This window comes from Hoplias malabaricus, chromosome 8, assembly GCF_029633855.1.
Source record: "Hoplias malabaricus isolate fHopMal1 chromosome 8, fHopMal1.hap1, whole genome shotgun sequence".
Taxonomy (NCBI): domain Eukaryota; kingdom Metazoa; phylum Chordata; class Actinopteri; order Characiformes; family Erythrinidae; genus Hoplias; species Hoplias malabaricus.
This window is the reverse complement of record NC_089807.1, coordinates 39,845,996-39,869,840: the sequence shown is the minus strand read 5'-3', so window position 1 is coordinate 39,869,840 and position 23,845 is coordinate 39,845,996. Positions and strand designations below refer to the sequence as shown.

The following is a 23,845-nucleotide window of genomic DNA, read 5'->3' as shown; positions in this document are numbered from 1 at the left end:
CCGCCATCTTGATGAGCGCAGGGAAACGAGAGAGAGAGAGAGAGAGAGAGAGAGATGAACGCTTCACTGGACTATGCCACAGGCTCTTTATAAATGCCAACACTTACATGTATACTGACCAGTGCTGGACATTTGAACCTATGGGTAGATTGGTTAGTCCAATACACTCTTAAAAATAAAGAAAAAACAAATATGCTTCTTTAGAGAAAGGCTTTAGAGCTGAGGTGCCCCAGATATTTGTGTTGGTAAATCAAGCACTAAAAGATATTAAACCCAATGAGTTAGCTACAGAATTAGCATTTAGCGCCATTATATAGCGTGACCAGACGTCCTGTTTTACCCGGACATGTCCGGGCGGAATTTCACAAAGGTCCGGGATTTTGTTTTTCTAGAGCTTACATAGAATTTCGAGAAGCGTTTCGTTCACAAACTAGTCCCGCCCTCCCCTACTCCGATTGGTTCGCTTGAGTGAGAAGGGGGCGTGGTGAAGTAGCCTAAAATCTTCTGATTGGACGGTCTGACTGTAGAGCTACCGTTATTGGTCGATAACCTTCTCTGTAAACATTTAATTGGTCAGTCTGCACGTCAGTAGTCCTTGTTTACGTCAGGCAAAGCTCATGTAAATTAAGGTGTAAAGGACGTAAAGGCCCACATAGGTTCAGCTAAACATACAACGGCAGTGAGGGGTGAGAGCTCAATCATCACCCCCCCCCCCCCCCTACACACACACACACACACACACGGAAAGTGTGTCCTCTTTTTCACCATCTCAGATCTGGTCACCCTACATTACATGATATTTTGTTTTTATTCATTTCTGTTATGACATTCTTTGTTCACAGCAGTGTTCCAGCACCTGTTCCTTTAAATGTTAATGAGCCACTCGCTGTTCACCCTGACCCCAAGCGCACAGCAGCGAGGAGTGAGGAGCTGAAGCTTATTTCTATCCGTTTTCACTTGGTCTGCTTTCTTCTCTGTATTTGTTTTCTCAGTTTTTACTCCACGCTGGTCATGTTTGTTTTGCTCCATGTAAACTCATCTTTGTCTCCAGGCAGAGATGAGGAGGCAGGACAGTTTTAAAGTCTCAGCACTTGATGTCAGAAGTGGGGTAAAATCAGAAAGACTACTTTTATTCCACAAAGGCTGACCACATAGTTTGTGTGTGCATAGACAGAGAGAGAGAGAGAGATAAAGAAAACGACAGAACCAGGAGAGTGGAGTTCGTACCTGTTTTCCTGGGACATGTCACCCTCATGCGCTGTGTGTGCAGATTGATGGGGATGAACTCCAGATATTTCTGGGCTTTGCTGCAGCTGGGCTTGAACACAGGACCTGAGGACAAAGCAGAGGGCACCAATACTTACAGCACATGTAATCTCCTTTATTAATTATAAAAACAACAGCATGGACCGGTTGCCCTTGCCATTACAGGTCTGGGAAATCCCTGACCATCTGCTTCTTCAGAGTTATAGGGCCATTTAAGCTAGAGGATGAAAAACAACAGCTTTTAACAAGACTTTTACTTTAGAGGCTTTACTTTATGCACTGGTTGTGAAGTGTAAGTACATGGGGAATGACTCTAAGGGTATCATTAAGACCTTACTGTCTTCTCTGGCCGATACAAAGAGAATATATTGCTTTTAAATGGACAATAGTTCTTTCTTAGGAGATTAATGACAGAATGGGAATTAAAGAGTAATTGTAAAGGTGTCGAAAAAAAAAAAAACCCACGGCCCTTTCATCCGAGAGATTTTCATTCAATGTGGGCAGGGCCTTTCATCCTAAGCGACATGAATAAGATTGAAAAGAATAATTATAGACCTTGAGTCGCAACGGTAATGACCAGTGGTGATGTCAGACCCGGGCAGGCCACTCCGAGAGCAGCCGCAAATCTGATTATGGATGCAGCAAACGGAGGGTTTGAAAATTTAAGCTTTCATAAAGATCTGCTAATTTGCACCTTAATCCAGTAAGCGTGGGATTTCATGGACTTTCTTCTACGTTACCTGCTTTGAACAAAACCAGCCAATTAAAATCTCCTCCCAGAGATATGACAAAGTGACACGGCGATGCCCAAAACGGCTCGGTCACACCTCGCTGTCTTTCAGCGTGCCTTAAATATGCAAATACCATCAGCCGGATCACTTTTGACATGTTGAGGAACTTCCGAAAAGAGCAAACGCTCTGAGGTGACATCAACAAATGTGCCATGAAACACAAGGTACACATACAACACGGAAACAAACAACCAAACATGGGCTAAAAAAATAATAAAGTGACCAGGGGCATTGTAAGAAAGTAAGAAAGTGTAGTTTTTGTATGAATTACGATGTTTAATATAAATACCAATGGGATGAGGGGAGGTTTTGAAAATATTCTCATCTACAAAATGAGGACACAGCGGAAATATTTGAGAACCATTGCTTTAGCTGCGCCTGGATGATCCCCGAGTGTTCACAGACCAGCAGGGAGACGTGATCCCTCCACTGAGCCTTGGGTCTACCCTAACGACTGCTCTCTTTTGGCTGTGCCTGGTTAACATCCAGTGGGATGCATCCAGGGATGTTACCAGGTGCCTGTATCACCTCCCATCTGGTTCCTCTTGGTGTGAAGGAGCAGCAGCTCTACCCCGAGCATCACCCCACTGGACCGAACTTGTTTTGGCGGCAACTCTTTCATCCACCATCAGCCTGACCTCACAAATGCTATTCTTAAAAAAACAGACAAAAATTCCCAAAAACACACTCCAAAATTTTGTAGAAAGCCTTCATAGAAAAGTGGAAGCTGTTATAGCTGCAAAATGGAGACCAACTCCATGTTAATGCCTATGGATTTAAAGCAGCATATCGTGACATCTTCTAATGGGCAGTGTATCAATAGTATCCGGTGCTGTGAACTCTCCTAGTATGAATTACAGTGTGCTCCATTGTGGAGACTGTAATATCTCATGCTTGTAAATGCATTCATTGACAGAAATGACCACTCTGTCAACTCTTGTCCTTGTTTAGAAGGTACTCTGACCCTCTCACTGTGACTTTTTCCATAGGGCATGGCAGTGCTTTGCCCTCTCGGTTGTATCTTGCTGAGGGGTAACCGGTGTTTCAGCCTCGATTCCACTGCACCGTGAGATCCGTCTTCACAGCTGTGAGCTGAGTGGCACGAACCCAAACCTCCTCACTCAAAAACAGCTTTACACCAGCGGAATAAAAAAAAAAAAAAAAAAATCACACACTGATGCAACCACAGCGAGAGAGTGTTTTCACATACAGAAAACGCTGAGCGTGCAAGTGTTGAATAAAAGCTGCCCAGTGGGCACAGGGGGCTTTTTCTCACCTACATGAGAGTGTTAGTTTCTGAAGAACCAGAGCATGTTTCACACAGCCATCAGCAGAAAAAAAAAGATGCGCATGGCTACGATGCTCAGCAAGCCTCCAGCAGGATGTCCCGCTGCTGATCAGCGGAGATGACCTCACACCTCACTGACTTCTCGACATGGCTATTCAGAGCAAGCCAAGACTCTCGGGAAAGATGCGAAAAGCAAAAGAGATTAACGATGTATAAAGGTGATCAGGGCTTAAAACTGGTTCAAGGCATAAACATGAAGTATACAAATTCATAAACATAAGACAAGACATCTCCTGGGTGTTTACAAGAATGTCCTGCTCCGGGACGCGATGGGTCTGGAACTCCATCCAGAATCACTGGGCGCAAGAAAGGAACGCACACTGGACAGGGTTTCAGTCCATCACTGGGCATCACACTCTCAAACCTATGGGCACTTTTGCATAGCCACTCCACCTACCAACTGTGGGAGGAGACCCATGCTAAACACAAGGAGAACACTCCTCACAGACAGTGACCTGAGGCGGGGTTTGAACCCATAACCTCTGAACCCCGATACTGTACAACAACACCAACATTACCCGTTGTGCCACTGTGCTGCTCACTAAACAACATCGTCCTCCAGAAATTAACATAAAATAGGCCCCATCAACAGGAAAACTGAGGTTTTTAAAAACGCTCTACAAGGTGGGGATTTTTGAAAACACTGTTCATGTGTGGACAAAAGTAAACCAAAAATTTTGGTAACGCTGACATCACACAGCTTGTCTCTGGCTAAAATGCTAATACCTCCTCATACCCTACATAGTGAAGTATACGAGTCATCACCTTACAATGTAGATGCAGCTAGCACTAGATTTCAGATTCCCACATATGAGTAAATATAAATGTTGCTGTATTAGAAATATATAATGCACTGTAAAGATCTAGATTCAGTCAATTCAGTGAGTTGTGTAGTGCACTACACAGGGAGTGTAGAGTGATTTGGGATTAACACCTCTGTGTTTCTCTCATGTGTCATGGTGTTTTGATGCCACTGTTTAGGAGACACTATGGCCACCTACTGGACTGGTAATGATAATGCAGCTGTTTTCGTATTCGTCTGGATGGAGATATTTTCAAAATTGGAGAGAGGGGGATCTCCGTTTTTAAAGATAAACAAATGTGTGTGGACGGGGTCTTAACCTTTTTGTTTTTTTATGCGATAAATGAAAAAGTTAATGAAGGTTAGAGAAATGTTCTATCCTGATATCTCCATTTGGCATAATGGGATTTAATATTCATTAAGCAGGTCAGAATGTGGGTAAGTGACGGGGAAACAAATGTTCTCGCTAATGTTAGCTAAAGTAGGCCACCTTTAATGGAGACAGCTTTTATACCCTACATCTCAGTCATATTGGAATGGCAACCTAGACTATATAATCATGCCTTTACTCTGGTGATATGATTGATGCAAAAATATGACAGAGTCACAACAGAGTCACAAGGTTCAATATCTCTCTGTCAGTCACTGACCTGACCCATGGATTTTTATGTTCATTTCCCATAATGATATGTGACAATGTGACTCTATCACAAAAGTCACTCGTTCATCTATGTGACTATAATAAAAAACAGAGTGAGATCGGGTGGTCTGTCTGGAGCAAACCAAATTATTTTATTATGTTGAAATGGGGAAGTGAACTCATGAACATATATTTGGGGCATGAGTTCAGGGTGGCTTTGAAATGTGTGTAAAGCCAAACCCCCTCGTTGGATAGATGAATACAAGAGAAAGGCTGGGGATAGGTCGGGGGTGGGAGCATAATTTTGCTGCCAAAGGTAGTGTAACATTTTTTTTCCCACACAGGACCTGGAGGTTTTGGGTTCGAGTCCCGCTCCGAGTGACTGACTGTGAGGAGTTGGTGTGTTCTCTCTGTGTCTGCGTGGGTTTCCTCCGGGTGACTGTCTGTGAGGAGTGTGGTGTGTTCTCCCTGTGTCTGCGTGGGTTTCCTCCAGGTGACTGTCTGTGAGGAGTGTGGTGTGTTCTCCCAGTGTCTGCGTGGGTTTCCTCCGGGTGACTGTCTGTGAGGAGTGTGCTGTGTTCTCCCCGTGTCTGCATGGGTTTCCTCCGGGTGACTGTCTGTGAGGAGTGTGCTGTGTTCTCCCTGTGTCCGCGTGGGTTTCCTCCAGGTGACTGTCTGTGAGGAGTGTGGTGTGTTCTCCCAGTGTCCGTGTGGGTTTCCTCCGGTTTCCTCCCACAGTTCAAAAACACATGTTGGTAGATGGATTGACGACTCAAAAGTGTCCCTGTGTGTAGGTATGTGTGTGTGAGTGAATGTGTGTGTCCGTGAAGGACTGGCGCCCCCTCCAGGATGTGTTCCTGCCTAGCACCCAATGATTCCGGGTAGACTCTGGACCCACTGCCACCCTGAACTGAAGTGGTTACAGACAATGAATGAATGAATGAATGTTATGCTTTTTCCTTTTCATTTTCTTCTCTTCATGTCCAGTATGTTCTGTCTTAATCTGCTAGATACCACCTTTCAGTCATCTCAGTTCCGTGAGGTTTCAAATGGAAAACTCCAGTTATCGAAACTCCGTTTTCTCTGGTCATGTGGGGGGGATTTATTGCCAAATTCAATATGCAGTCATTTCACTTCTTCTGTTTGTTCAATATACATTTTATTTAGGCATTTTGTTTTAAATATATCTTCATTTCATCACTCTCCAATGAAAAACATGTATCTCCCAAATAGCAACTTTACAGGAGAAGGTAAGAACCTTCTGAAATTTCAATAGAAGTAAAGGTATAAACATTTTAAAGCTAGTAATTCTGGAGCTTTCCTATTGGTCCATTCATCATGAAATTTTTACACAATATAAAGGACAGCATGTGTTCGCATGACGTAGTAAACCCAAAAATGGACAAAAATGGAGATACGTGATTTTGATTTGACAGCGACGATACAATAAACATCAAGAGAGTAGACACCATTTTCTTTCAGCTCTTAAGTCGGTTTGGACCTAAGCGTTTCCCCCTCCTCTCTCAGATATTCTGACCAATGTAAAGTTAAAAATGGATAAGGTGCTGTGGCTTATTTTCATCTCGACACAAGCCACAACATCCTGCCAAACCCACAGCGGGACTGTACAGGGTGCTAAACATGCGCATACACACAGTCACTCTTTAAACTCGCTTGTGGACCAGTTTCAGCATTCTGTAAAAGTGTGTTTATGCCAATGGTGAAGACTGACAGTAAGATAGAGGCATTTTAGCATAAGCTGCGCATAAAACAGACACTAATCTACTGTATTTATTTATTTAGTTTTCTTGTGGTGGCTTCTGGTGGGTGGCTCAAATGACAACTGTGAACCACCAGCTACACATCTGCTGAGTGCAGGCAACAGAGGTGACATTAGCACTAAATTACACTTCCGCATCTATGAATCCGCACATATGTGTAGGTATCGTTTACAGAGGAGCTTACAAGCACACTTAATGTTCAGAGATAGTGTAGTGTTTACCAATCAGAACCTACAGAAACCCAGAAACGTCAATCATTGTGCATCTCAGGAAATGTAGGGTTATATTATGAGAGAATGGATAAAAGAAGCATTTCCTATCAGGAATTTTCCACTTTTGAATGGCTCCCAAAGCCCAAGCCTAAGATGAGAGACCTGTTTGCTGTTCACAGACTCTTTGACTCTTCCAGAGAACCTCAGATTTACACAATAACCCTTTGTTGCACAGTCTAATATAATTGTGCATACCTGTTATATATGTAATTGTATAATATTATCCTCCTCCAAAAGTTATATTATACATAGTGTAGTTTCTGAGGTGCTGACCCTAGGGTTGCTGTGACAGAAACTCTGTTCTTACAGGTCAGTGGAGCATCACAATGTTGAATTTTGTAGCTGTAACTTTAAGGTAGGTTCGTACCTAGTGTTCCTTTAAAGCCTCTTCTGTATCTTTTCATGGGACTTTTATGGGACTCAACACACTTGAAAGAGAGCACTCACTGCTAACTCTGTGACATTAGCTTACAGATACATACATTTCCTAGTATTGTGCTGAGTGATGGGGATGGAGAGAGAGAGAGAGAGAGAGAGAGAGAGAGAGAGAGAGAGATCTCACCCAGCAGAGAAAGGGAAGACAATTAAACCTGCAATTTCTGGGTTAAGGTCACTGGTGTGAAGGGGACCACACATGGGAATTAATTAACGTTTCAGGTGCAGCGTTTCAGGCCTTCAGGACGTCTGCAGGGCAAAGTCTGTGTCTGTGTTTTTAATTGTTGTGAATTCTATTGAAATGAATGTAACTGTGCTCATAAAATATAGTGAGGGGGCTAGAAATCAGGCTTTGGTGGTGTTCATCATCCAGGTGGACTCTCTCTCTCTCTCTCTCTCTCTCTCTCTCTCTGCCCTTTCTCTTTCTCTCAAGGGACAGTACTCAGGCTAATGGAGCTGGGTCAGCCAAAGCAGAGCCATTAGCTCTATCACAGAAAACATCTGTGAGTCCAGGTGCTTGTCCAGTCAGAAGGAGGAATACCCCCCAGTTTGACCCCAGACCACCAGCTGCAGCGGAACACACATTTATAGTGGAAAAATAAACGCATTCTTTCAGTTCCTCTCTCTTGATCTTTACCCTTCTCTCTCTCTCTCTCTCTCTCTCTCTCTCTACACACACACATATTCTGATTTTACACATCTCTCTAGGAGCGAGGGAGACAGAGAAAGACAGGGATACTGAGAGGGAGAGGTGGTGTAAGAGAGAGAGAGAGAGAGAGACCTCAAACTGTAACCAGAACATTAATTTCTGCCTTCATTCATTCATTCATTCATCTTCTATCATTGCTCCATCCTGATCAGGGTCACGGTGGGTCCAGAGCCCACCCAGAACCACAGAGTGAAACCCTCAAACACACCCCAGACAGGTGTGTTCTGAGTGTCAGGTTACACAGCGTCTCTCAGTGTTTTGCAGCAGTGTCTAGAGACAAACCAGTGGAATTGAACACATCTCTCTTTGAGCAGGTATCACTCTTATCTCTTCTTCCTGTCTTTCTTAATGTATTTTAGCAAGAAAATGGAAACAGCCACCAAGTCTGGAAGGCTTAGTCTCCTTACTGGGTATTAGTGTTGTGTATTAGCAGGCTGTAACTCAGGCTAAGCCCTACACCTTGTTGAGATTTGTCCTGCCTCCCCCTGTGATGTATGACAAGGCGGGTTTGATTCTGCAGTCGTCGCACAAATGCTAAAGGGATTAGTTAACAGTGGCTAATTCTGCTAGCTGCTAAGCCAAGCACTAGCAGTGATACATTCATGAGCAGGCTTCCTTTTGTACATTGTGCTTTAAAGAGTAGGGTAGTAGGGTCATAGTGATCCAACTAAGCTTGTAATCATGTAAGATTAGCATATGCTATGTCATATTCTTGCACATGAATTAGCAAGATTAGCATATGCTATGTCATATTCTTGCACATGAATTAGCAAGATTAGCATATGCCATGTCATATTCTTGCACATGAATAGTCTTCATATGAATATAACTAGCAATTTCAAAAAACAATATTCACTTTCCAATTTTTTTAAAACAAACTTTAAAAGCTAATGTATAACAGATGTATAAGAACTTGCAAAGCCTATTATATATGATCTAAAAGCCACGTGGCTCAAGCAGTGGCAATAAACAAGTCATTTGTCATGCCACTGAAGGCATTAGCATGCTCCATATCACCCAGCAAAGATTAAAATTAATCTAGCTTCGACTTATAGGACCCTGGCTAATAAGAAGCATTATAGCATGCTTAGCACATTAGGAAGGATGAGATTTGAGACACCACTAGAGAGCTATGAGAGAAGGTGTCAAATGCCAGGGGTTTACACAACTTAACACACTCACAAGGTACACTCAGAACTCAATGATTCTTCCATAAGGCTACTCTGTGTTTATACGTTCCTCTTTGCCTTAGCTCCTATCTGAGACCTGGTTTTGAGTCTCTTGTTCTAAGATGATGATTTTTTTTTCAGCAAGGAAAAAAACAGCAAGGACCTGAGACTTGTTATAGCTGCTTTGTGACAAATATTATAAATAATATAAAATAAAATATTTTTTTTTTATTTTACATGTAGAACAAAGAAAAAGAGAGAATAAATTTGATATTCTTTCTACTTCAAACCGTAAATTTAACAGCTTTAAAGGAGGTGTTTATTTAGGTTTATTTTTGATTTCAACTTAAATTGAGTATACATAACTGCTGCATTTTTTAACCCTTTATTGTCGATTAGGAGTCTTGCCTAAGAATGCTTATTAGCACTGGTGTTCCAGCCTGAGATGGGATTCAAACCCTAGTCTGTGTGAAGGGCACCCTATACCACCCACTGGATTCTAGATCCTGATCCGAAGGTCAGTCAGCAATCCTATTAATGCTAATAATATTATGTATCAATAATAAATAACGCACAATTTCTCTGCAGTGTCTGGAGAGTGGAAAGTCCTGGAGGAGTGTTTGTGTGAGTGTGAGGCTGAACAGCCAGCTGGAGGATGGCTGTTTTGATTTACAGCAAAACGAAATTAGAGTCTGGCCACTGCGAGAGCTGTCCGACTCATAACAGAGAAGCAGGAGCACGGCCTGGACACGGCGTCAGCATCAGTCATCCCCAAAACAACAACAACAACAACAGGCCCGAGGTACTCCAACCGAATGGAGCCTCAGATCGATGCGACGGATCAGCTTTTTGGCCACGCTGGCTGATTAGAAGGGCAAAAACATCAATGAGTGTTTTCAATTTGAGGCAGAAGCTGAGACGGCAGCGTGGCACTTTGACATTTCAGTCCTGCCTTTACTCTTTAAGTCCAACACACCGAGCCAACACTAGAGCACATTCCATTCCACGGAGAGCACAAAGAGTTAACTCAATTAGACGACATGACATTTGTCATTTTGTCATACACACACATTGTATGAGTGTTTGTGTGTGTATACCTGGAACGTACCACATTGTGGAGACCAATACCTGTTCACACACTGACATTGTGGGGACTTGTCTTCCTTGTGTGGACTACCAGCTGGTCATTCATTCATTCATTATCTGTAACCCTTATCCAATTTAGGGTTGCGGTGTGTCCAGAGCCTACCTGGAATTATTGGGCGCAAGGCGGGAATACACCCTGGAGGGGGTGCCAGTCCTTCACAGGGCAACACAGACACACATTCACTCACTCACTCACACCTATGGACACTTTGGAGTCACCAATCCACCTACCAACGTGTGTTATTTTGGACTGTGGGAGGAAACCAGAGCACCCGGAGGAAACCCACGCACAAAGAGAGAACACACCAACTCCTCACAGACAGTCACCCGGAGTGGGAATTGAACCCACAACCTCCAGGTTCCTGGAGCTGTGTGACTGCGACACTACCTGCTGCACCACCGTGCCGCCCTAACAGCTGGTTACTACGTAAATCATTACATGTTAAGGTAGAGACGTGTTTTAAACCTGGGGTAAGGTCAGGGTTAAGCTAGTAGTGCATACGGAAAAGTTCATGTTAAAGTCCACCAAATGAATGGAAGTCTATGTAATGTCCCCACAATTAACAAATACAAGTCAAGTGTATGTGGAAATGTATTATTTTATTTATTTAATTTTGTGTGAGAGTGTTTCTGTTTGTGTCTGTGTCCCTCATTTCACTTAAAAGAACCTGTCATAACATGGCAACATGGAAATTGATCCGAAAACAGGGAACTCTCCAATTCCACGCACTTTGGGAAATGCCTGTGTGAAAAACACATCCCCCACAACACACACATAGATTGGCTGTACTTCACTTTGGACAAATTCAGCTAGATTTAGCTCCCTAAAGTCTTAGCTACCCATAGATCACACACCTACACTGATACACTGTGCCCCTGGTGATCTCATGGCCCCTAAGAAACGACTTCATTTGAGATAGATTGTGTCATATTAATCTAACATTGCACCTATAATAGATTTCTGTAGATTTCATAGAATAAAACCACTGTCTGGGGAGTGTGATGTGTTCTCTCAGTGTCTGTGTTGGTTTCCTCCCACAGTCTGATGAATGCTAAAAGCCCCAGCCGGTATTTAAATGTGCACGTTGCATTGTAGCGGTTGAATATTTGAATCTCTAATTTCATTTTGACACTTCTATTCCACCCACCCTCTGTGTCTCTGTGTTGTACACGCTGTGTATGAGTGTGTGTTTGTAGATTTACGCTGCGTACATGACAGCGTCTCTGGGTTACTGTCTGCAATCTGCAGCCTCTGCTGGATGAGAGAGAGCAAACACTCACTCACACTTGTCTGATTCATCCACCCAGCGCGACATCCTCGTCTCTGCCCGGTCCAAACTTTTTTTTGTTGCCATGGCTACAGTGCCACCACAAATTTAAGAGCAAGCATGAGATGAAGTGAGAGGAGAAGCAATCCAAGTGAGAGAAGCCCTGCGAAACCGACGATAATGACTCGGCCATACGTCTTCATACCAATCCCATTCAAAGCAGCCCTTAATCCACTTAATGAGGGGGAGATGAAGCAGAGGAAAGCATCATATCTCAGTTTTCAATCCTCACATTGAGATATTCTTTCTCTCTGTGTGTGTGTGTGTGTGTGTGTTTATACCAGGTTTACGGTGACAATTTTGGGGGACTAAAAGCTGTTTACATACTTACAGTGTGGGGACTTCCTTTCTTTGTGGTGACCACAAACTTGTCCCCACAACATAAACAATACATTTTAAGGGGGGGGGGGAGAGAGAAGCACAGTAGAGTTGCTGTTGCCAAGCAGGTTTTCAAATTCAGATATGGAAGTATGGGAATACATGTTTGTGTGTGTGTGTGTGTGTGTGTGTGTGTGTGTGTTTGTGCACAAGTGTAAAATCCAGTGCATGTCTTCACATCCAATGTCATAATTAACTGTGAGCACAGTGTTTGTTAACGGAGGACTGCTTAAGAATATGTGAACATACTGTCCCTCTGTTGATAAACAAGGACACGCCATTGTCCTTGTCTTTCTTCAGAGAAGAGAGAGCAAACTACAGAAAGAACAATCTACGTGTTGAAATGGAATGAAAATGATGTGCAAAGTTAAAAGTGTGAGCATGATTTTACAAATCATTTCTGTACAAAAAACATATATCTCCAAATTAGTAACTTTACAGGAGAAGGAAAAACCCTCTCAGATTTCAAAGGAAGTCAAGGTAAAGGATTTTATTCAGGGTCATTTTGGAGCATTTCTATTGGTCTATTTATCAGGAAATATCCACACAACAATGTAGTAAACAATAAATCCACAAAAATAGAGTCACATTATTCTTTGGACTGTGACAAAATATTTATTTTTTAAATTAAATTAGTAAAAGTACTCCCTTTGCTCTCTGAGGCTAAGGATGGAGTTTAGGTTCAGAAAATATTGTATAAAAAAATCAGTGTTATTACCAGTGAGCTTTTCAAGCTCGGCGAGCGTGTCCTGGTAGGTTTTGATGAGCTGGCTGTAGCGGGTGATGACGTCCCTCCTCAGGTTGTCCCAGTGTGGGGAGAGTTCACCCAGATCATTCAGCTCTTGTATCCTGCATTCAAACAACAAACAATGGTCAGATAACCGTCTCCACACACCCTGTGAACTAAAGAATCCAGACACCTATTCTACTAATAGGTAGTGAATTTATCTTACATCTTAACTCGTTTCTGAGACATTCACACACACAGAAATAACCACACACACACACCACTGCTGGGCGATATGAGCACAAATCAATATCATGAGTAATTGATCATTTGAGCTCAGTTATAATTAACAATTATTTTGTTTTTGTTTTTTCACCTCATAGTTCACTGACAAGGCTCGGATATTATTTTCTAATGTTGTGGGAGCTTGTCCATCACTCTTTTGAGCAAGGCACTAGAGGTCTTCGTGGGACAGATTTTTTAATCCTGCTCCAGCTAGAGTTCATCCCGCACCTGCCCTTTCCCACCAAAAATGTCTGTCCCGCTCCCACCCACAGCTTAAACATTAACCCCTGATCCCGCCAGCGCAATCCTGCATATTTTGCTTAAATAATGATCTTCTTTGCAAATAACATAGCACAGCTCCACTAAAGGGTCTAGGGGGTGAAAAAATATCACAGACTTCCTTTGCAAAAATTACACACCGATGAGGGCATATTACCATGGGCTCATACTAACACACACACACACACATACACACACTTCCAATGACAGCAATAAAGCAGGATGTATACATGTGGATGTATGTAAGTAAGAAGCAAGTCAGGGTGACTGGAGCTGTGTAATCTTGATGACGTTTCAGGCCCCCAGGGAATGTTCACACTGCTCATTCTAAACCGAGAGATGAAATTTCATCAAGGCTACCCTGCACGTCAGGTCACCCTGACATACCAGACAATTCACTGACCTGGAAACCTTCAGAGATTGAGAAATACAGAGAAATACTGTGGGATTTTATTTTTACTTCAGGCTCTACCACCCTCTCAAACAAAATGTGCCCTCTGTTTACTATTTACAATACCAATATCGACCTGAACATGACTTTCAAATATTGACAATGTGTAAATGTGAATGTGCTTTCATTTTCATTGTTGTAAACAACCTACAATGAATATGTGCCTCTGCAATTAATCTAACCATGGCAGGGATCACACCAATGCACAGTGAGCAAAGACACACCCAGAGCGGTGGGCAGCCATCTTAGTGCCCAGAGAGCAGTTGGGAGTCAGGTGCCTCATTCAAGGTCAGCTCAGACATGGATGCTGAGGGAGGAGACAGTGCTGTTCCATCACTCATCACTACAATATCGGAAAACCCTGTGTTATTACAACTCCTTTATGGCACTTTTCTTCTGCATGGTACCCACTAATTGACTCTGCTTGATATTTGGTCGCCGGTTCGTTTCCCACCACCACAGCTCGCCCTGAAATCAAACCGGTGACCTTGCTAAACTCCATCTTACAAGAATTATGGACTTTGTAAACCTCAGCAAAGCTTTGTTCACTCATCCTGTATTCGCTTGTATTTGTTGTTGTTGTTTTTGAGACTGAACACAGCTCAGTGCATCCATTGAGTAGAAGTTTTCTTCCTTGTTGCACTGTCCAGCTCTCACTGGAGTCTTTATTCTGCCATGGATCCAAGGATGTTTTGAACCTCTTCAAAAGTCCCTGATGTAATCAGATAAAAATAACTGTGATCATTACGGTATTTCAGGGAGTTTGTGCTGGATGTCTGCATTTCGTCATGATTGAAAAGTCTCTGTGGGCAAGCAGCGCTCTGTAAGGTTTACACATCACATTTAATCCCTGCTTGACTCGCTTGAAACCATAAGTGAACAGGTATTTAATAAAGCACCCGGTTCCAGGTAACACATTTGCCTAATGGAAAAGCAAAAAAGCTGAGTAGAGCTGAGCTGAGTAGGTACCATGGAATGGAAAAGCTACATACATTTGTCTTTGTGTGCGCTACTCCTAATCAGCTGCTTTCTCATCACCATTCTCCTGTTTGTTTTTGGATGGTATATCTATCCTCATCCTTCAACTCTCCATGTGGTGCCTGTAGCCCGGAGGTAACATGACCACAGTGGCCTTATTAAAGAGTCAGCAGGCAGGTGTTCACTGCGAAGGGCTAGCAGAGGTGCAAATGGAGCGCTAATGCAGGTGTCTTCAACAAAACCTCTGAGAAACACAGCTCCCCAGAGATCAATTACAGAATGCGGCTACCCAAAGCCCCCCGCAGACTGAGAGACTCTGCTTCTACCGCAGTCACTGCCCTTTTAAAACATATGATTAGAGCTCAAAAAATAGAAAAAAAAAAATGATGAGTCACAAGACCAAACTCATTCAGCGATTGGTGGAAGCTTCCCACACTATTTAACCACAATGCCTCACAGGGAATGAACAAAAAAGCCATCCCTGGCACTAATCCTCATTATTAGTCTGCGTGGTACTACCTAGGTGCATTGTGGGAGTACCTGAACAGTGGGGCAGAACTAAAGCTACATTTACATAGGTAATAGTGGGGCTTATCTGGCTAAAACAGGTGGTTCCAGCTCCCCCCTGCTGTTTGGGAGAAGACCTTTAATGCATCTCATTAATAAAAAGCTCAGGCATCTTTCATTTTATTATTATTAATTGTGGAAGACATTTCCATAAAGAACAATGCTACATTCTCATGTTAATTCAGGCTGCGCATTTCCACGTGCCCCTAATACTTCCAGCAATGTGATTAGCATCTTCAAATGATACGTGTGCCACAAAAGCAGCCGATTCTTTGCGCGTGAGAGAGAACGAAGCCTGAGAAATCCTTCCATATCAGCAGAAGAAGGGGAGGGGGGAAAGTGCTTATTGTTTGCATGGTAATTTGGGAAAAGCGGAGGAGAGAGGGAGAGATAATTATATCGCGCTTTGAGATGGTACCGAGCTGATAAGCTTGGCGTAAAGTACAGACCTGAGGGCAGAAAGGGAGGGAATGAATGTTCTTCAAGCACACGTATTGTTTTCGCTGGAGCTCTAGAGAACGGGCGGCATTTTCAGCTCCGTTATCTACACAGGCTCTTCTGTTTGCCTTTGGCAGCTCGGCCTGGAGCCCTCTCCTTCAACAGATTGCAGTGATTCCACAAAAGCCCTGTCCTCCTGGCCACTCTACGGGGTTATTGAGGGGGGTGTCGGTGGTGGAAGCGTGTTATTTGCGAGCCGAGTGAACACCGCAAAAGGGGAGGTAAAGGATGACCCGAGGTTAGAAAAGAGAAGATGGTCAAAATACATCGTTTCCTGAGCCAAGAGAGATAGAAAAGACAGAAGCTGTGGATTTTTGCTGTTACAAATACTTGAGAGAGGGCGGAGGACAGGACAGGCATAAGAGGAGTAAAAATAAAGACAATAAAGAGGGGAATACAAGAGTGCAGTTGAGAGAGAAAGCAAAGGACTGAGGAAGAGTAGAGGGAGATCTACACAGAGAACAGGCACAGGATAGAAGCAGGAAACAGATGTACAGGAGAAAGAAAGGATAAAATGTGAGAATAAAAAGAGCTATTAGAAAAGTAAGAGGGATGTGTGAAGAGCTGAATATCTGTGCTGAATTTCCAGAGTGGGCTGTGGAGGAAGCCTGTGGTGTGGGCCTTTATTTCATGGTGCGTTATAAGCTGTTCACTTTAATCACAGGAGGCTCAGCACCTGGGGTCAACAACAGCCCTGTGAGGGGAATCACAATTAGCGGAGCAGCCTTGACCACAGAGCAAGAAAGTGCTCCTCAAGAAAGACAGGCCATTGAGGGAGATAAAAAGCCTGTGACAAGTCCGCATACGCAAGTAGCCTCATGTAAACTTGACTGGAGTTAGCTTTAGAGAGAGAGAGAGAGAGAGAGAGATAGGGTGACAGAGGACATCATATCAGACTTAAAAGTTTCTTACACTTCAGTGGTCAGATATGGTGTTCCACTAGGCTCTGTCCTCAGGCCTTTCCCATTTTCAATTTATATGCTACTGTTGCCAGATAACAGCTAACTAGACTTCCACTGTGGACATGTGATTATATTTGTCCATCAACTGAAGGGGGAACTACAGAACTGGATGGAAATATTGAGACAGAGACAGATACAAAGAAAGAGAGGATGGGAGACTGGACAGTGCTAAAAGAAAGTTAAAGCAATCCTGATAACTTGGACTTATTTCTGTAGTTCTCAGCTGGCAGAACTGTTCCTCAAGGGTCCATCCTAGGGCCTTTCTTAGTTTTAATTTTATGTCATAAGAAATCACCAAATGCCTTATTGCTTTTTCCTTTCTCCTCACTCAGAAGAGGAAGGAGAGAATGAAAGGAGTGAGAGGAAGAAAGGAATCTGTATATAGGACTCCTATAGAGAAGCGTACAGCTGTGGTGGATGATAATTTATGAAGCAGTAGTTACAGAGACACACCTGGAACACCTGGAGCCAGCAGGGTGGTGGACGCACAGGTTTTTCTGCCTGAGTAAAATCTACAGAGTGTTTCTTTGGCTCGGTGAGAGATTAGCGTCTGTGCTTCATTTTTTGAAGAGAAATTTTAATGGTGCTGGAGAGGAGTCTTCTAACAGGATCTTCACCGCAGGAGTGAAGGAGGGTTTCCCAGTGTGAAAAAAGGCCTGCTTCATTAAATCACTTGTTGGGGAAACAGCAAAATGAGCCATTTGAAAGAAAAAGAAGGAAGTCATCAAAGAACGGGAGGAAAACATAGCACTTCAGGCATTATGCACTTCCTTGAATGAGGAAATACACAACAGCCATTATAAAGGCTCAGTAAAGCCACCAGACCAGCTCTTATACAGCCAATAATACACAGAGTGGGTTACAAAATGGGAGCTCATGCACAAAAAAAAGAAAAGAAAAAAAGGATGTCCCAAACCAATCTCAAAGTCTCAAAGGTCAGGGGACCTCTTTCTTCTAGAATATTTTTCAGCAGTGGAGGCAGGCTCACACTTGCTCCTTCCCTGTGAGTGCGAGTGAGAGAGTGAGAGAGAGTCAGCTGGCCAATGTAATGAATTTTTTAATAAACAAATAAATAAATAAATCAGTATCTCTTTTACGAGGAGTGAAGGACACCGAGGACCTTCATTGGTGTGGCATATTGTGTTTACCCGAGTGAGGAACTGAACCCCAATCTGCTCTAAAGGTGTAATCTGTTACGCTATACCAACCCCGAGTATAGATTTACTATCTGTTAGCAAGGATATGAAGAGGAGAATGACCAACAAGAAGTGGTGGAAAAAGAACAGCAAAAAATGAAGAAAAACAAGATGACGACCAAGAACAAGAAAAACAAGAAGGAGAAGAAGAAAAAGAACTTGATAATGAGAAAATCTTTAGAAATGAATATGTGAATAATGTGAGTGAGTGAGTGATTGAACATGCCATAAACTAGTTCCATGAAGTTTTTCTCTACAAAAGCATTACTTTCACAAGTCACTAAAGAAATTCAGCAGAGTTCAGTGGAGGAACTGCGAATGAAGCTAAGGCTTCACTCCTTTCCAGCTTCAGACAAAAAATGTCATAGTTTCATTCATCACATCCTACAGAGTGATGCATAATGCTCTTAACGCGGCTGTTTACACTCTATTACATTAACTCTTACTGCCTTTACAGAATAAAAGCCTCATAGAAATGACTCAGCATTGTACAATCAATCAGCAGCCTCACGCTTCCAGCTATCAGACAGCAGCTTCTAAAGATGCAGTTAAAGGTGAAGTCAGAGAATGAACCTGTAATTGGGCGTCTGGGGACAGAAGGGAGAGAGAGAGAGAGAGAGAGAGAGAGAGAGAGAGAGAGAGAGAGAGACGGAGAGAGAGTATTAGAGCACAGGGTTGCTGTTGCCAAGCAGGGTTTTATATTCTGTTAAGGGAGCATGGGAGTTGTAGTCTGGGAACGTGTCGGTCTGCACAAAACGAATCTATGTAATGTCCCCACAATTGACAGATACAAGATTGTGTGTGTGTGTGTGTGAACCACAGTGAACTTTAATGATACCTTCGATTAAAGGGGAGGCGTCACCAAACCATGTAACCAACCATTCACAGTCGCTCGTTGTAGCTAATCCAGCTTTGTTTTCTGTAACAGTTGTGAACCAGTTGTTTTCTGTAACAGTTGTGTAATGTGCTCAAGCACCAGCTGCTGTTTAAGTTTGTGTATGGATGGTTTATAATTGATAACAGTTTAAAGAAAAAAAATAGTTGCGCTATCCAGTAGCGCATTAGCGGAAAACATAATACGTAAAATAGAGACAACATCTTAACACCACACTCAAAGTTTTTATCCAGCTCACTTTACTGAAGAATGAAAACTACATTACCCAGAATTCACTTGGCATATAATAATTTGTAGCCAAGTAGTGGCCATGTTAGTAACACAATAGGGCTAAAGGTGCTAATACTTCACATTAGCTTGGAAAATCTGCGTTATATAGAAACTTTTCAAGCCCCAATGAACATATTTAATATTACAACTATAACAAAAAGCTAATACTTGGATTGCTGTGGCTGACCCATGCTTTATGCAACTTCAGAAACCATTTTACTGTGATCTCTTCTCATCCCATATTCACTTTAGCTATAGGTATACTTAAAGTCCTAATCTCCTCAAACAATACCTCCAAAGGAAAGGAGGGAGGGAAAAGGAAAAGACAAGGAAAGAGAACAGAAAAGAGAAGCAGGGGAGGCTGTGGATGGGTGTCTAGCGGACAGAAGCGCTCTTTGAAGTGTTAAACAGGTCTGAATAATTTAGCATTGGGCTAAGTATAGCTCTTAAACATCCATTTCCATCCTCGAAGCTGCCTCCATCAGGAAGAAGGCTCCTCACTCCTTCAGCATTGCTTTCATTCTCTCCCTCTCTGTCTCCATTCTCTGGATCTTTCCTTCATGTGGCGTGTTCTTCCGCTTTCTCTCAGTTCTTTCTGGGCCTCGGAGTGCCTTGTCTTCTCCATTCTGTCAGATTTTCTCTTTCTCTCTCCCCGCTTCTGTCTGTCCTGCACTTCCTTTAACTCAATACTTTTTTTCTTCCTTTCCAGCCTCATCTTAAACCAGCACTCACCCTCTATTTTTCATTTATTCTCTTTCGTTTGTCACCACCCCTGTCAGCCCCTCTTGTCTTTAACTGCGTGTGGGTGCACTCTCTGGCCTGGAGTCACCTTTAATGATAAGGGATATGCTTTATTTAACCAATACTTCTGTTTTAAAAGTTGTGTTTTTAAAGTATTTTAAAGTTTACAATATTTAACTAATGGTTATTTCTGATACACATCTAATTTATGCCTTCTTTGGTTCCTCTCACTTTGCGTATGCCATCGTTCAAAGTTGTCGGTGCGCCCCCTTTGCTTCCTGCATTGTATTGCAATTTGTCAGAATCAGACAAATATCATAGGAATGATCCCAGAGCCTTGCAGAACACTTTTCTAACATCTTCTTGGAGTTGCATAACGTTTAACCCATTTTAGTTTCACTTATTTCCATGTGTGTGTGACATCTTGTACATTTGAAAGGCACATTGAAAAGCCTGCAGCCCTTCAGGCAGGGTGCTGATCGTACCTGCGGCTGTCCTCCTGGATGAAAAGGCCGAGGAGCTGCATGGGGATGCTGAAGGACAGTATACACTCCGCCATCTGCTCCCTCACCAACATCCACTTATTGTCCACTGTCTGAAACCTGTACACCTTACACACTGGATTCTTAAACACTGAAACAGAGGGGGAGAGAGCATGTTACTATTTTATCATATAATACAATACATTAATATTCTTACTTTTCTTACATTTTCATGTCACCAGATGTCGTGTCTTATATAGAGTCCAGACCTGTTCTTGATCTGCACTCTATATAAGACACAAGACATCTGTTGACAAGAAATTATAACTGTAACATGGTACATCTGGTGTAGTTTAATGTGATGCTTCCAGCTCTAGACTGTCAACAGAATGTCCTGTCTATAAAACAAACCAGTGTCCAATCTTCAAATAGCGCCACCCCAGATTTGCTAGTTTTCAAAGATATAGGACTGATACAGTGTAATTCATTTGAAGACGTATTATTTAACACTTGATTCGCCACCTCAGTGTTTCACTGTGAAGCACCTCATGGCAATGGTTGGTAACTCACAATGTACATTAAAAAAAGCTGATTGGAAAAGGCCCAAAATTCCTGAAGTGTTCCTGACCACTGGAGCATTGTGGACCTGATACTATGTGGTGCACATATATGGTGGGTGATGCTGACAGTGTATTAGTTAGGTTGAGCTGTCCATTAAAAACTACCCAGCCAGCCATGTCTCTGTGCTCTGAAACTGACCACTGACGAGGGACAGAGATTGGCGAACACTAGCTGTGCATTAACAAATGGACCACGGTGTCTAATTGTACACCTGCAAGTTAGAGCTACATGGTGTGTATTTCTAATAAAGTGACCAGTGATTCACTTCTCTATTATTAGATGCCACATGCACCCACAACCTGCCACATTCAGACACAGAAAACATGGAGTTTTCCTGTCATTGGGCTTCAAGTTATAATATGGACAAAGCCATAATAATCTCTCCCACTTCTTCTTATACTTTAATATCGTTTTAAGCCACGGGATATGGAAGCAGACATCATTCTTAAAAACCAGCGGTGAGAATTTAGAAAGTGCTTGGGTCACACTTTGGGCTGTTTGTTGTTGGTTTTAGTGCATATTTAGCAGTTTGCAGCTGCTTTTGGAAACCGCCTGGCTTCATTATGTTACTGAGATACTGGCATGTGGCGCAGAAGGAGCAGAAGTCCGTGCTGGAGAGACGGCTGCGCTTTCCTGCCGCTGCAGCACCACTGATAAGAGCATTAAACACGGTTCGCAGTTTCTACTCAATTGCCTCCGTTTGGCCACTTTTCCTCCCTCTCTGCTTAAAGACGAGGAAGCGGGATTGGTTCTGAATGAGCCTTAATGGGTCTGAAGTTACAGAGTGGTCTGAATTTGAGCATCGAGATTGGGCGTGAACAAGCAGTCAACACGACTAATGTGGAAATATGTTTTTCTTGAGGAGTGGGAGCTCCATACGTTGGCAGATAGGGGGGACAGCTCTTGCATGAGGCTTATGATATAAGGCTTTCAGGCTCTGTCCCAATATGAGTCCGGTACTTAGCACAAGTGTGTTTGCAGTAGAGTTCTAGTGGAGAGCTTGTTTACAGTTAGTTTTGCCCTGATGCTCATGCCCTGACGTCATGACCAGCTGGAGATTGTTTGGTTTTGGTCTTAACCACTCTTAAAGGCACACTAGGTAAGAACTGGGCTCCCACCACAGAGTGTAATTCAGCATTGTCCTAAAATCAAGGATGGAGAGGGTTGTTTAGTACCCTCCTGCAAAAGCCCAGAGTAGCAACCACAGAGGCTCCTTATTTTCTATATTACACTTCAGTAAATAATTAATTTACCGTTGTAATTTTAAGGTAAAATACATTTTAAGCAGATTCGATTGCTCTAAGACTGCATGGAAAGCTCAGCTTCCCCTAAAATGTCAAATAATAAGTGATCAAAGACGCTCAGCGTCTCTGGGGGTCTATGGGGCAGTGGGCTGGCCTCGGCTGGCCCGGACGCTCAGCTTCTGCATGATGATTGGATGATCTGTCTGAGGCTGAATCCCTTTTTGATTGACAGCGAAATGAGCGAATCAGCGATCCTTTGGTGTAAAGAGCCGTGGGAGCACAGGCGGACACACTTCACAAGGACCAAGGCCGTTTAAGCAGCCTAGCTCTGCTGGCCATTGAGAGGACACTAGTCAAGTCCCTGGAAAAGACGCCTCGTTGGTACGACAGGGTCACAGACCATTTTCTTGAAAAGGAACGGAGGGTAGAATTTACGTATAAATAAACCGACACATTTTATGATGAAGGTTGAAACTGAGCTTCCCCTCCTTGAAAGGCCAGCATCCGCCACTGGTTTTAAGGTTAATCTAACATTGCTTTAACTTTGCAGAGACTCTCACAAATGTTTATGTGAGTTCTAACAGAGAAGAGTGGAAACACAAGGTAGGTGTTTTGATAAAGTAGACAGTGATTGGAAGTAAAGTACACAGTGGGTGTTTCTAATGAAGTGGCCAGTGGGTGGACACACAAGGGAGGTGTTTGTGAAGTGTAGCTGGCAGTGGGCAGAGCTGCAAGGTAGGCATTTGATATAAAATAGAGGTTTCAAGTGAATGCATGCACAAGGTATGGTTTGAAAATATCGTGGACAGTGGGTTGACATGCACGGTAGAGGTTTCCAATAATATGGTCATGCATTTCTAATGAAGCACAAGGTTGAGGTGTCAGTGAAGTGGACAGTAGGTGAATGTGCAAGGTAGGGGTTTTTAATACAGTGACAAATGGATGGACATTAGTATTAGTAGTTTTCCATTAGATATGAGAGCTATAGCAACCAGTATCCAGTCAGTAATTATAATAATAATAATAATAATAACACAAAAATCATATAGCTTCTATTAGAGCTAATGTTTCACAGGAAGCCCCTGGGTTTATTGAGTGTTTTCCTGAAACATTTTAATTATTCATGACTATTATTACCCCACTACACTCCATTTGTTCTTTCGTTTACTTGGAGGCGCTGCGGCTTGGGTGATGTGCCCTCTCCATGTGAAAAATTGTAAAGAGACCTTTTAAAATAAAATAAAATAAAAAAAAAAGAAATAAAATAAAAAATAAATAACTGTGGAGAGTTTAGTGTCTCCCCAGGTCTGATGCAACACAAACAACTGATTTACAGTCTCATCCTGGTCAAAGTGTGTGCTGTAGAGCAATGGAAATAATAAATTATGCAGTGCTGTGGGTCTGGAGCCAGAGAGAGAGCCGCTTTAAGCTAACAGCCCAGTGAAGAGAGAGAGAGAGAGAGAAGGAGGGACAGATGCATAGAGTGATGACCTCTGCTGAGAGAAGGAGAGCGAGAACTCGCTCATTGGCTCCAGCTCTCCTCAGAGTGGAGGATTAACCCCTGACCCCTCTCTGCTATCACTG

General features: G+C 42.8%; 1 protein-coding gene across 3 annotated transcripts in view; it reads right to left on the bottom strand.

The window, feature by feature from the left end:
• Positions 1-23,845, bottom strand: part of inpp4b (inositol polyphosphate-4-phosphatase type II B) — a 161,679-nt gene that overhangs the window by 76,436 nt on the left and 61,398 nt on the right. For all 3 annotated transcript variants that reach the window (XM_066679299.1, XM_066679298.1, XM_066679297.1), the window contains exons 5-7: positions 20,400-20,547; positions 12,784-12,914; positions 1,228-1,332 (exon numbers count right to left, since the gene is read on the bottom strand). In XM_066679299.1, the coding sequence (XP_066535396.1) occupies positions 1,228-1,332; positions 12,784-12,914; positions 20,400-20,547 (384 nt within the window). The remainder of the gene's footprint in view (positions 1-1,227; positions 1,333-12,783; positions 12,915-20,399; positions 20,548-23,845) is intronic.